The sequence below is a fragment of the Cryptotermes secundus genome, unplaced genomic scaffold, assembly GCF_002891405.2.
Source record: "Cryptotermes secundus unplaced genomic scaffold, Csec_1.0 scaffold593, whole genome shotgun sequence".
NCBI lineage: Eukaryota > Metazoa > Arthropoda > Insecta > Blattodea > Kalotermitidae > Cryptotermes > Cryptotermes secundus.
In genome coordinates, this window is record NW_019739960.1 from 155,082 (window position 1) to 169,755 (window position 14,674).

Here is a 14,674-nt window from a genome sequence, read left to right on the forward strand (position 1 = left end):
TAAAGATTCAAATTTCGCAAAATACACACTTCTCAAAATTGGAAGACTGACCAAATCTCGTAAGGATTTGATAAGATAGATGGTTTTGTTTAATTTTTGAACTAAATGGTGAATGTGAGAGGACCAACTTAAATTCTCTGTAATATATATACCTAAAAATTTTAAATTAGCTGTGTATGTTATTTTCTTATTATTCAAATAAAGTTCCGGTTTATCAATTTGACGGGGACCACGTCCCTGAAAAAAGAGTGCTTTTGTCTTTTCAATATTAATAATAAGATGATTTACCGCGAACCAATTTTCTAATTGATGCATAGAAACTATAGTTTTATCATTTAAAGATTTAAGATTTTTGTCAATAATTAGTATATTGGTGTCATCTGCAAATAAAACAACTTTCGCTTTCGCTTATTTCCACATCTTAGGTTTTTTGCCTGTACAGATATATGGAAAATAAAGGAAATGATGATGATGAACAGCTTCAGGCAAATCGTTTATAAACATTAAAAACAAAAGAGGTCCCAGAACTGAACCCTGAGGAACACCGTACTTTATTTCCTTACACGAAGAGGAGAATGATTTTTGATTTAGAGACTTGGCATCAACATGGTCAATTTCTACAAACTGGGATCTACCCATAAGATATGATCTCATTAAAGAGAGTTGCTCAGTTGTGTAAACAGAATGGCTAGACTGAAGGGGCATATAAAGAAATGCATGGCTGAAGAGAACAAAACAACTTGACAGACATGCAAAGAGGGTTGATACATGGGACCTTCACCCCTTCAGTATAGTACCTCTCTAATAATCACAAATTTTACTGAAATCTACAAACTTTCAATTATTTTCTGAAGTGAACAAGCTGTGGGGGCATAAAATGCATAATAGAATTTAAAAATACATGGCAATTTAATTTAATTTCAAACACAGGAACTTCCCAAGAATATGCCACAGTTTAAACTGTATATATTTTCTGAAATACACGGCATACATCACTGTGTTTGGTGTCACTTGACACAGCAGTCTTATAATAGTGAAATTACTACCTATCAACCATCTTTATTGTTTTCATCCTGTTGTGTGTCATGATGAAGTATTTTTGGCCATCAACATAACAAATTATCAAACAATAAACCAATTTAATATCACTGTGTTACACTGGTTTTATTTAGTGACTCCTACATGTTTTGATCCATATTTGGATCTTAAATATATCACTCATTATTGAATTATCCTAATATGGATCTAGGCAGTATTCTTAAATACGTCACTCATTATTGAATTTGGATAATTCAGTAATGAGTGATGTATTTAATAATACTGCCTGATGATGATCCAAATATGGATAAAAAATGTAGCAATCATTAAATAAAACCAGTGTAAGACAGTGATATTAGATTGATTTCATTCCTGATAGTTTGTTGTGCTGATGGCCAAAAAGACAACACCTATTAACCGGACTGCCTAATGTCATCCCACATGAATGTAATCTTAATTGTACCACAAGTGTTTGTACACTGCTTGTAAATATATCAATAACCTCCTATAATTCCAGATTTAATAAGTGATGTTCATACAAGTGAAAAGTACATCCCTTTATTCACCATGCTATTTTCCACTTCTGGAAATAATGTTTATATTAAGTGCTTCAACTCTTTCAAACATATAATCAATTGATGTCAATTCTGCTGTTGTGTATTTTCACACTGTGAAAGTGGGCTATGTTGCTGACATTTTGGATGAACACGCTGCCTTTATCTTCAGGGCTGAAGGCAGTACAGCATGTGAATGTTTATTTTATACAGCTTGGTGGTGGATTTGTAATCTCAAATATGAAGTATGCCTCATGCTTAGTATTACTGGGCTTCTGAACTCTGCCCATTGTATAGTACTTCAAGAATAATCTATAACTAGTCATGGTTAAACTGTTATCTCCATGATTAACTTTACAAAATTCATAAAAATTCAAACCATTTAGCCAGAGAGCAATTGCCATATAACGTAACTTTATTCATAAATGTAAATGTCATGAATAAGCTACAGATGATCTTCCCATCTATCTCTCAGCAGTATACAATGTTATGCACTTCCAAAGCTTGCATTTAAATTACAAGCCAAAGGACATAGAAATACAGGCAGATCATTCAAAAGATAGTCATGAAGTTGGCTCGGGCACAAGACACGAAGAAAAAGGACGATGCAGATGATTTATATTTGAGGCCAGAGTTACAGAATCTCTGTTAAGGTTTTACAGAAATAAAAACGTTCCGGATTTAAGTAACCCTGACTTTACAAGTATGTATGACAATGAATTTAGGATAAACATCACAAAAACGACAATCTGGTTTTATTGAAATGATGACACTCCATCGGGCATATACACAGGAAAACACAAGCATTCCACTTGTTCACTTGACTCCACGCAAAAATATCGGGGAAAGGTTAGGTACGGGAACTGACTATTTACTCTTCTTCCATTTTATAATTTTATGAGAAGACTAGCATTCACTTATACATACTGACGTACATGGTGTACAATACTCCAAATACATAAACGTCACTACCGGTCACTACGTCTCTACAGCAGCGTATTTTGAAATATTTGTCACCAGATGTACTTCTACTAATTACTTCTAATTCCTGAATAGTAATTTCCCTACTAACTCCTCCCTGGTATTGTTGTACAACTCAATCCCCCCCCCCTTCAACCATCGAAGCCATCAAAGCCCTGACAACTTTATTTCACTAGATTCTTCCTATTTAATGATCGCACTACTGTGCACACTACATGGGTTACATGCGTACAATTCAGTTAGTTTGACAATTCCAGTGCTAACTTCAGTCTTAAAGCCAGTATCTGCCATATATCGCCAGCAGTGTCGAAGAAACTTTAAAAGACAGCGTGATTAAAACATTCGGGCAATACAGAAGACACAAAACTTCACGCGTCCTGATCTGTCCGATTTTCTGCATCTTGAATATCTTGAACGGCCCACAATGCCCTCAACCAAGGCGCTCAAGGCCATCTTGTACGATCTTGTATGTATTTCGTCACCCGCAAAACATGATGGCGAAAGAGGTTCAATGAGTGAATGAGTGTGGTAGGAATAAAATCGTGTGACATTTTATATTTATAAGTTAGTTTGGCATTATATATGTGCTGAAATATGATTGAAATGAGGAGCTTTAGAGTATGTGGTGTTTTTTTGCATTTATATATCTGTATGTGAAACTGTGAAGTATAAAATGATGACAGCTTTGTAAAACAAACATTGTTCACAAGTCAAGGTTCAGTCAATGGTAGTGGTAAAATAGTCATCTGTACTAGCACAGATTGCCGCGCTTGTATGTTTGTTAACATTAAAGCGATGTTATTAGTTTCACTGCCGCAGTTTTGTTTGCCTTCTGCCTGTACTGTGTTTATGCATATCCATTACCAGATGTTTGATTGTTGTTGGCTTTGTGTATTTAACTTGTGTGCCAGCCCAGGCAAGAGGGGTATCAGTGAAAAATTATTGCTGATACTTTCTGCTAGAACTTCTTATGTTACATTTGTAATCTAATTTACTGTCCAAGTTACAAAATGAAACTTTGAACTTGCTATAGGAAGGATCATATGTTTTGAACACAATGACTTCATTTTTCTTTTAGGAAAGTTGAAATTCCAAGTGATCTAACTAAGTTTGCAAGTTGCTGTCTAGTCACATAAAACTGAAAGTTGATGCTGTATATCTTTGGGGTTAAAGGAAATAACAATCCTTAGAGACTAATTAAAGGTATTGCCACAAAATTTAATAGGGAGATTTTGATATAACTTGAAAGATGGCTCCACAGAATAAGGAGAACAATGGTGGTGGCCAAAAAAAGGGAGGCAGAGGAAAAAGAATTGAAGAAAGAGGAAGTGAAACCAACAGAGAAGAAATTGGAGGGGAAGACTATCGCCGGCGCCGTGATCGCAACAATCAGGTATATACACAAAGTCTGCATTTAGAAACTATCCAGGTTCTCATGATCATTTATAAACAAGACGTTACCCACATGGGCCTTCAGGTGTCCAGAGATCCATTTAGCAATCTAGTCAAACAGTATAATATGGTTATGGAAAGAAAGTTGATGATTTCGATATTATCCAGTTTAAAACTGTTTAAATGTTTATATGTGTGTTTATTTTCATGTGTCTGTTTCTTCAGCTGGTACTTGAAACAAAAAGTTTAACCACAGTTTAAACCGGGTCTAGAGTCCACCCAACCTTCTAGCCAATGCCTACCGTGGGCTCTTTCCCCAGAGGTAAAATGGCAGGGGCTTGAACCCGACCACTCACCTCCAACTAGTGCTGAAGTCAAGAAAATGTGGATCTATACATCCATGCCCCCATATGCCTTCATGGCGTAGTGGTTAATTAGTTTAAACTCATTCCCTACATTAATTTTATTTGGTGACAGTACTAGTTTAACACATTTGACATTTTGAAGAACTCCAGTTGGGTACATTTGTGTGACCTTAAAATCATATAACAAGCTATGCTCAGTGTGTGCAGAATAGGGACTTGTATGTAGTTCAGTCATTCATACATGCCTCCATGCCTTCATTGCTGTAATCTAACTCGTAGACTTTCTGAAACCATTTTGTTACATATTATGGGTATTTAATTCTGGTTAGCTGAGGGGTATTGAAATCAGAGTTGACTGGGTTTATAATTGTTGAACTGGACATAAGTAGTCCTATAGAATTATGAAACCATATCTTTAAACTTCTGAAGAAATGGGTTACAGTCGGTGAAGATAACTTTGAATGATGGTTAACTGAAAAAAAAAACTATAATAACAAGCCAGTAATTGATATGTAAACAAGTCGCAGTGATCAGTATATATAGGGTTCATGTGAAACAGTGAAGCATTTTAAAGATTGACTTACATATTTCTCTGCTAGGGTATTGTAAGTTATCCTCTATAGCAGTTACTTCATAGTGCAATTCACCATAGAGCATCAAACACTGAGGGAGCATGTTTGGGTGCTGTAGAACTTTTCCATCCACTGGCAACATACAGAATCACAACCCACTGCCAAGAGTTTAACTAACAGGAAGGCTTGTCTCCAAATGCAGTTCATCTGCCGGTCAGAAAGTTGTGTGAAGAAGTTTTTATCATTTGTGAAGAGCCATCAGTCCAACCTTGTTTGGTTCACATGCCTCAGAATATTATGTGAATGCTGGCATCTGTTCACTGCATTCCAGTTCAGCACATAACATGTCCAAGCTCCATGTATGTCTGACAGTAGTATACAAAAAAACAAAAACTCCATGGCCTTTAGTCCCCAAGTGAACTATACTGACCAAGCGACAGCCACTTGTCGGCGATGTTAGTGCCAACTTTTGCAGATGGAGGGTGTCTTGTCAGCGCAGCAGATCCCCATGGCCGTTAATCTCGGTTTTCCAGGCCGGAGCTGTTACTTTTCCTTTCAAGTAGATCCTCAATTGTCTTCATGAGGCTGAGTGGACCCCGTTCCAGACCCACTACTTCCCAGAAAATCTGGTAGCACCAGGAATCGAATCTGGGACCTCTGGATCTGTAGCCAGGAACTCTGACCACTTGACCACAGAGGCGAGCAGTAGTGTATGGTATGAAAAATCTGTGATTTGAAAAATGTGGTGTTATAGCCCATATGACAAGAATTGGCATCCCTGCAGTTGGCATTTCCTTTTGTACTGGATGACTATTTTCATCTTTGTTACGTGCTCTGGCCTTCACATTCACCATTCCAAACTGCTACTGACTTTTTTCTCGGGGAATGCATGGAAGATAAAGTGAATGGTAGTTTGCCAGCAGAGGAACTGATAGTGAGAATCTGTAGAAGAATCTCAGACATTTCAGAAGAAGCATTTTGGGGTGACACAGAGCTTCTCAGCTCATGTGCATCAGTGAATTTGACAGTGGTGGTCATATAAGGGATGTACTGTACAAAAAGTAAGGTATTGTTAAACGATGGTAAGGACTCTAGAAATAGAATATGTGTGCAAAATAAAATACTTTGCTTTTTCAAAAGTGTTATTCCACTTTAAAAACACTTAACTGTTCAGCTACACCCTGTACAAGAAATTAAATTAGCAGAGTTCCTTGGTCTAAATTGATATTACAAAAATTGGAAAAATAATTTCTGAACTGGAAGAAAACAGTCTTCTGGGATGTGACATCATGTAGATGTGGTGTTAACCATGTTTCGGAGGAACATATCGCCTCCATCTTCAGACAGTCTGGAGTCTGCTTGTACCGGTTCTCACGGTCTCTTCGCTTATGGATTTCTTATTTTTCCTTCTACCCTGAAGATGGAGGCAATACATTCCTCCAAAACGTCGGTTAACACCACATCTACATGATGCCACATCCCAGAAGACTGCTTTCTTCATAGTCACAGCTGTGAAAACCTCAAATCTTACATGTCTGAACTCATTTTTCCAAAATTATGCCAGATGTGTTTCACAGTAAGGTTCCTCATATTTTTGCATAGTCATGAACTGAGACAAGCAGTACTTTTCATGCTACTGTTCAGTCACAACCTTTGGCATAAGGAGATTTAGATGACTGGAGATAGACCAAGCATTTAATTTTGATTTAATCTGTATTTCTGTGTTAACTCTCACTGACTTTGTTCTGAACACAGTGGTCACAATTACTTTTCTTTTTGTCAAACTTTGTTACCAAGTTCCATTTTGCACGGATAAGCGAAGGTCCATCTCCTCCACTTAAGATCTCCTTGTCCTGGACCTACTAATGCATTACACAGGCCTCATTCTGGAAAAAGTGTGGTGCAGTTCATCCTTGCATTTCACCAAAGTGACCTTACTGGCTGTAGGTCAGATGTGGTAACATGGATTGTTTGTGTTTGAGGTGGTTCTGATTTATTATGTGATGAGTAAATGTAGTTAAAGAATGTGTGTGTCATGCAAAAACTGAGGGAGACACTGTTTGGTAGTATAGTATTTTTTTTAAGCAGCTTATTCTAAAGAGAAGAGTAGACCTATTCCCTCTCTTCCTAATCTTACTGCTAGTTACAGCAAGACACAATGGTTGCAAGAGCACAACTGAAAAAACTTTTTGTTGGCCATGCCTACCATTTAGCTGAGGGAAATTGTAGGGATTGATATTGGGTATATTAACCACAATAATTTCTTCACAGCTATAAGGAAACATGAAGGGATGGATAACAGTACATCAGAATAATTAAAACAATCCATCACAGCATTTTTTTTAAAAAACATTGTAATTGAAAGTATGGAACCCTAAATGTTTCTGTATTGTTTACTTGCCATCTTCAAGATTTTTACAACTTAGTAATTAAGTAATTAAAAGTTAAGCATCAAATTATTATAATACAGGTACTCCACATTATATGTGAGTTTGAAATATGGGATTTCATTTTAATGTGCTGAACCAATTTAGGTTAATTTCAATGAATGAATTGCTTGCTGGCCAATTGAGAGAGATGGGGAGATGGGGGAGTAGATTGTTGCATAAGTATTCAGAGGAGTAATATGAGGGGAGAAGGGAAAATTATGTTTGATTTATGCAGTTCCACCCTCTCTGACTTTTTCTTTTGGAACACATCTGCCACACGAATCAAGGAATACCTGCTCAGTTAATGCATTCTCACACTTTCTGTATCTGTCTTCACACCTTTTCTCAACAGCTATGTTGCAAAGGAAGTGGAACCCCTGATGGTGGCAAGTAAAGAGTGCAAAAGCACATAGGCTGCCATAGATTTTAATTGAAACTTAAGAAATGCTGTAGCGAATATTAAATTTTGATGTATGATTAATGCATGCAGCGTGATGAGGTCAAATTTTAAGATAACAAAAAACAATGTCAGTAGCTTCTTTGAACTGCAGAGTTTTAGAGATATTAATTTTGATGTACATTTAGATCAGCACTGTACCGTTAAAGGATTTCTAGCTCTAGTGAAATGGTGAAAATGAATTGGGTAATACCGGGCTGGTTGGTAAATTCCATCTGCTTTCTTCCAATATAAGAATAATATTTTTGTGGGAATAATGAATCTGTGAGATTCTGAATAATGTTAAGTATGTAAGCTCTACTAGATCGGTGATTTCAAAACTTTTCTTAATTTGAGACTTCCTTCATGAGAGTAAAAATATTTGCAGGCCAAGTCTATAAAAATTACATAATATGATTAAAAGAATAATATTTACTAATGAACCTTAATGATATCTGTGAAGTAGTTTTTGTATTATCAAAATGGGTCCTTCAAAAGAGTTATATCCTAAGTGCCAGAGCCAGAACCTGTTTCACTGAGGCTCTTCTAATATCTATTGACTCCACCCATTCAGAGCCAAAGATCTTCATTCTATGCCCAGCTAGAGCTGAGTGCTGACAAAGTATGTCATAGGAGGAGTCCTGCTCCTGTCCACATTTGCTACACGGAGCATTATGTGAGAGGTCCGCAGCATATAGATGCATCTCAGTGTGCCAGTGGCTAGTTAACACACCTTTTACCAGTCTGCACTATTTCATGTCCAGGTCAGTAGGTCTCCAGACAGTTTCATCAAAGGTTCCTGAATGAAGATCTTGAGTGGCTCATACTTGGTGTTGCATCCTGGTATTCAGAGAGCTTGTCAAGTCAGCCACTTCTTCCCTGCACCATCTTTGTACCACATTCAGATCTTTTGCGTACCCGGAAGAGTCCATCAGCCAACAGGCTCCACAGAATGGGGCGAAAGGTCTTATCCCTTCAGACACCATAATCATACAGCCCATTTGGGATGTCACAGTATGGTGACTAATAACCATGACATTCATCCATTTTTCTGCATTATGTTCTACCCTATGCTTTTGAGCTGCCCTGCACGTGGACTCAGGTGGTGTTGGCAGATGCACCCTCAGTTTCCAGAAAAGCTCCAAGAGCGTCAAACCCATCCTCAAGCTCCCTCTCTGTCTTACAAGACTCTGAAGAGCAGTCACCTTGAACCTGCCTTTCTGGTATTCATGCTGATGGAGGATGGGGGTGCAGTGGCTATCCCATAAAGGCTTCACCTCACACATATCTTTCCATCAACCACACTTGTGTTTTCAAAAGAAAAGAGTTTAGGCATGAAGGTAGCCCAGACCACTCTCCGTTATAATGGTATCTACCCAAAAACAATATGGGCTGTAAGTATTTTCATTGTTTGGCTGGTGATGACCTCCAGGTATCTTGAAAGAGAGCTAGGAAAATTCTATCCTTCCCAGCAATTTATAAGCATTAAAGCTGAGAGCTCCTCACCTGATCCCATCTTGCCCAGCCAATTCCCAGTCTATGTTCCTCCCTACAAGACCAGGAGTCCCCAGAGCAGTGTCCCCATTACGTATCTCCACAAAGCCAGGAAAATGTGCATCCAGCATTAGCTTTAATGCCTCTTCTTCTGCAAATGTGTATTCCCCAGATGGAAGCAAAAGAGGTCCAAACATATCATGGGATCTTTGAACTTGGTGATGACTTTATGAAGTCTCTATGCACTCAGAATGTCACCAACTCCCTGACAGATCAACTCTTTTGCTTATAATGTGAACTTTTGTACCTCCTTTAACTGTTCTTGAAGGATTCCCAGTCATTGGGCATTGCAGTTCTGGATTTAATCAGTAGTTTTCTGGTTTCCCAGCAGAGTCAAAAGTTAAAATTTCGTGAATCGAAGTGACATGAATTGAACTTCGATTCACGAAATTTTAACTTTTGACAATTAAATTAGAATAATATATTTTAACTTGTGTTTTATAAAAGAACTTGATATATTACTGAGCGTAAGTCTGAGTAAGATACAGGGTCGAATGAGTAAAAAGTGAATGTGACCGCGTGTAATTATACAGCTGTGTTCGTACACCTGAGGATGACCTCTTGAGGTCGAAACATGTAGTGATAATAAAAAACGTGTTGTGTAGTCGGTAAATTGACTCTACTATTGAGTAAAACGAATAATTGATAATACTTCTTTTAGGTTTCCTAGGAAAAGTTTCCTGTCTTGTACCAAATCTCGTACATAGAGAGGCAAACTGTTGAAAATTTTAACACACACATAATAAACTCTTTTTTGCCTTACTGCTAAATGTGACTTAATACATGTACTGAATGTGTAATTTTTCAGAGTGGTGATGGTAACTGATATTGATCTGTAGGGAAGACCTTTGGAGAGAACTTGTTTATTTTGCTCATGCAGTATGTGCTTTCTTTCATTCTTCATCAGATATTACCACATATCTTATTTAACTGCTTTTTTTGCGGTATGGAGGAATTATTTGGCAGAGCTAAAAATATTTAAGTGGATAATATTAAAATGGATGTTGAGGAATGGGGAATGAATATGTGGACTGCATTCATGTAGCTTAGGATAGGGCCCAGTTGCACACTCTTGTGGTGAACATGGTAATGAACCTCTGGATTCCACAAAATACAGAGAATTCACATTCAGATATCATATTACTGTTTGAGTTAAACCATAGAAGAACAGTGGTCACTACATGTGTGCCACCTGCCACAACACTGAAAAACTTGGAATTTTACCCAGACAGTGTACTTATGTGATTTGTATGATTCTCAGAATAAACAGGAATTATTTCCCTAAACAGCATTAACTGTTTTTTTTGTAATGGAGATGTGTTTTCTGTGAGGTAAGAATTGCATTTGAACTGAATAAGTATTTACATGAACTTGGGGCTTCAAAAGTTTTAAGTGTTCATGTATGATGTGAAGGAAAGTACAGTACCAGATGAAGTAGCCCTGTGCTGTATCTAAAACCTCTGTGAGAGTGCATCATAATCATTGACACATCATTTCATCATGATCAGAAACTTACTAAATTTTATTTTCATTATGTGATGGAAACAGAAATCACCATAACAGTGATCTCACTGAATGCAGACAACTTTTATCCCCCCAGGGGCGTTGTATATATAATAACTCTTTTTGTTTTAAAGGATTAATGCCAGGAGCAGGGAAAATGTTGCAATACCAAGGTTTGATTCCCAGACTGGGTAGGAGTTTTCATTTTTGTAACAGAAGAGCCCTAGGGCCCATCAAGTTTCCTAACTAGTGTGCATTAAGGGTTGTTTTCACATGAATAAAGTGGCTGGAGCTTGAAACTGATCACTTCGTGTCCATGTAATGCACAGGTCTGGAATATATGGAGCTTCACCTATGTGCCTACCTGTATGCCTCCATGACATGGTGTGTAGGCATAGGGACAGTTTAATATAGGCTTATATTCTGTGCATTTACCTTAATGTCTACCTCATCTTGTAATGTACTGGTGACAAGGTCATGGTACCGGTATGGAGGAATGTCAGTACCAAAGTACAGTTATGTTTCACACTTACTCTTCTCATGTATAGGACAGCCAATATGACAATAAGAATAAATTAATCTTGTGTGATAAGCATAGGCCTACTTGAGGCATAGATGTTTGTCTGCATTTATTCTGTGTTTGTGTTGCCCTGTGAAGGTAGTTGCCTTGCGATGGGCTGATCACTTGTCCAAGGAGTTGTACCGACTGTCTGTAAGATTAAGAAACTGAAGTGAAACAAAAACGTTTCACAGATGTCCTATGCTCCAAAGGGAGCAACAGGAAAGTGAATGAATGAATGAATGAATGAATGATGAGCAGATATTTAAACCATTGTATGACCCCAGAAAATACCAATCCATTATCTTTTGATGAGAATATTCCTCATTACCAGATATTCATAATGTTTTACCTGCATAACAATGGCATAGATATATGTGTATGTTTCTGGGGGTGGGGTTTCAGTGTGCAGATGTTTGCATGTGTATGTGTTAACTGCAGTATTTTAATTTTTCACTTTACAGAAGGAGGGAATGGGTTGAAACCACTCAACTGTCTTGCCACCAAAGTTTTAATGTTATTGCTTGGTTTGTATATCTAAGGTAGACCTGTTTAGGGTGCTCTAATAAAAATTGAATGAGTTAGCATAACAGTAATGCTCTAGACTCATATTTGGGAGGTACTTGTTTCGAATCTCAACCAGGACACCAGATATCTTGACTGAGGTTTTTCTTTGTGGTTTTCCTCACCCCCTCCACCAAGCAAATGGCAGGAGAGTGCCTGATCACTTCCTCCCAAGTCATATGCAGTTCTTCATAATCCAGTTGCTGAAAGCATGATAAAGTAACACACGGTAATAAATTATAATTCAGCATATTGGTGTGAAATGTTAAGGTTACTATATGTGGTTGTGTTGTCCCCCATTGCTACTAATATTGTACAGTTTTATGTGCTTTTACATCCATTTTCACCGGTGTCTGGCTTCAGATGGACATCAAACTGAAATAAATGGTGATAATTTCAACATTATACTAACTTGGTGATAATGGTATGTCAGGCAGTGAAGCGTAGTCGTGTGAAGAGCAAGCTCCGCACCCAGCAGACATTGGAGAGGGTAAATCAACTTAAAACAGAAAATGAGATGCTGAAGCAGAAGATTTGTATGCTGACAAAGGAACTTGGGTTCCTGAAGGATCTCTTTTTAGCTCATGCTGGTAGGTGGATCTATGATGAGCAACAGAATAAATTTTTATTCATATATACATGCTCTTGTTTGTGTGCTGTCTCCAAATATGTTCACAATTGAACTTTCTGAACTCTGCCCACCCAGTTAAGGGTGGATAATGTATTTCTGCATTGGCAACATTCATAGGGCAGATTCTGTTACTCCCATTCATGGTGGTCATTAGAATGATAGTAGAACTCCAAACCATGATGGAAAGTGGAGTGCCATTTTTCACATTCCCAATGTTCTGTCTCTAGCAGAGGTGAAGGTAAAAATGGATCCAAGAGAAATAGGATGGGGTGGTATTGACTGGATTCATCTGTCTCGGAATAGGGACCAATGGAGTGCTCTTGTGAACACAGTAATGAACCTACACTACTATGTATCTCATCTAAATGTTACAACCATGAGCATATTTATTGGCATCAGTGTCTACAATTGGCAGATATCTACAGCTTTAGTTATTTGCCATAAATAACTGTCGACAACATCAAGAATGTCTTGCCCTTTCATTGTTTCTGGGAGAAAACTGTGATTTTAGTCCGCAAGCAAGCTATACCGACTGAGCAACTCCCACTTGTCAATGAAGTTTAGTACCAACTTTTGCAGATAGAGGGTGTTGCATGATCAGCACAGCGAATCCCCACAGCCATTAATTTCGGTTTTCTAGACCAGAGCCGCTATTTACTTGAAATAGCTCCTCAGTTATCATCATGAGGCTGAGTGGACCCCATTCCAGACCCACTACTACTCAGAAAAAATCTGGTAGCGCCAGGAGTCGAACCTGGATCTATGGATCTGTAGGCAGGAATGCTGACCACTAGACCACAGAGGCATTGTTTCTGGGAGTGGTTTGAAAAATAAAAATTGTTCTCTTATGTCTCCATTTCAAACAATCCTGCTGAACGCTATCAGTTGAGCTTTTCCATGATGTCAGTTGACTCATCCAACTGGATAGCAAAAAAATCGGCTTCTCTAATGTTAACTGTCACTTGTGACTCAACGTCTTGAAGCATGTCTTGTACGTATACACTGACTAATAGTGTTATTCGACATAGGGATTTTCAAAATCTCTTTTCCATATTCCTTGCCAAACATAATATTTACAATTTTACAGCATGCTGGTAAAATTACTGACTCAGCAGTGGTATAGCTTGCATCTTGAGCTTCGTCAGAAATAGTTGTGATTTTGGTCCAATGTTTAGCCTGGCATGTTTGATCAGCTATAAGCCTTATAAAATATTGCTGCATGTATGAGTGACTCTCAGTGTGGTTTATGATTTGATATTGGATTTATTGATTACTTACGGATTGTAACTATAACAGTCTCATGGAATTACAAACTGTAACTACAGCACACACAAAGTCTTCTCAGTCTTCAGTAGTCGTTTCCAGGCAACTGATTTTAGCACAGTAACTACAGCAGTCTCATGGAATTATGCACTGTAACTACAGCACACACAAACTCTTCTCTTCACAGCCTGACTTTCAACTGACTAGCTCTCAGTCTGGCAGCCATTTCACACCAATCTCCTAGTCTTCTCTTCACAGCCCAACTTTCAACTGAGCACTGAACTCACTGCTCCAAACCATCCCGCTTATAACATCTTGGCCCAGATTACACAGAAAACACTGCTCTTTTGTTGTTGTTCATTTGTTGCTTATTAAGAGTCTGCTGCCTAGAGGTGGATGGACATCGTTTCGTTGTTTGTTTTGTGACTGTTGCCTAGAAACAAATGTTGTTTCAGAGCTGTTCACTAGTGACAGCTGTTCCTCTGGCTCCACAGTTCTTGCTTTGAGCAAATATCCCACGATTCAATTGGTTTCTTGCATAAATGTGAGTGCTTTGTGTGAAGGTGTCTTTTCAGCTTACTTGGAACCATAGCTTGGTTTGCCAGTTTCTCACCACACACCTCACTTAGGACATGGCTGCTCTCCTCCAGGTGAAATGAATCCAAAGGACAAATAGTCCTCATTATATTGACGCACAGCGGTTCTATAACTAACACTAACTATATAGTATGCGTGATACTACCAGAACTAGTGCCAACCATGCTTGATTCATTGTCATCATGTAACTTACATTTTGTAATTATGAATATGTCCATGCCCAATAAGCCCTAAAA

The 14,674-nt window shown here is 38.0% G+C and overlaps 2 protein-coding genes across 17 annotated transcripts in view; one reads left to right on the top strand and one right to left on the bottom strand.

The window, feature by feature from the left end:
- Positions 1-2,926, bottom strand: part of LOC111872185 (piggyBac transposable element-derived protein 4) — an 11,277-nt gene extending 8,351 nt beyond the window's left edge. The window contains exon 1 of one of the 8 annotated variants that reach the window (XM_023865814.1): positions 2,838-2,926. In XM_023865814.1, coding sequence (XP_023721582.1) covers positions 2,838-2,864 — 27 coding nt within the window. In that variant the 5' untranslated portion in view covers positions 2,865-2,926. Of the gene's footprint in view, positions 1-1,971; positions 2,678-2,805 lie in introns of those variants that run through there. The other 7 variants (XM_023865818.2, XM_023865817.1, XM_023865819.1 and 4 more) reach the window with 7 other exon arrangements.
- The window catches only part of LOC111872186 (CCAAT/enhancer-binding protein gamma-like), a 28,365-nt gene continuing 16,494 nt past the window's right edge, over positions 2,804-14,674 (top strand). For 2 of the 9 annotated variants that reach the window (XR_004513873.1, XR_002844178.2), the window contains exons 1-3: positions 2,804-3,191; positions 3,835-3,966; positions 12,381-12,537. Coding sequence is in view for 7 of the 9 variants with exons in the window: in XM_023865823.2 (XP_023721591.1) it covers positions 3,168-3,191; positions 3,835-3,966; positions 12,381-12,537 (313 nt within the window). In the remaining 2 variants the exon portion in view is untranslated. Of the gene's footprint in view, positions 3,301-3,651; positions 3,967-12,380; positions 12,538-14,674 lie in introns of all 9 variants that reach the window. The other 7 variants (XM_023865825.2, XM_023865824.2, XM_023865823.2 and 4 more) reach the window with 7 other exon arrangements.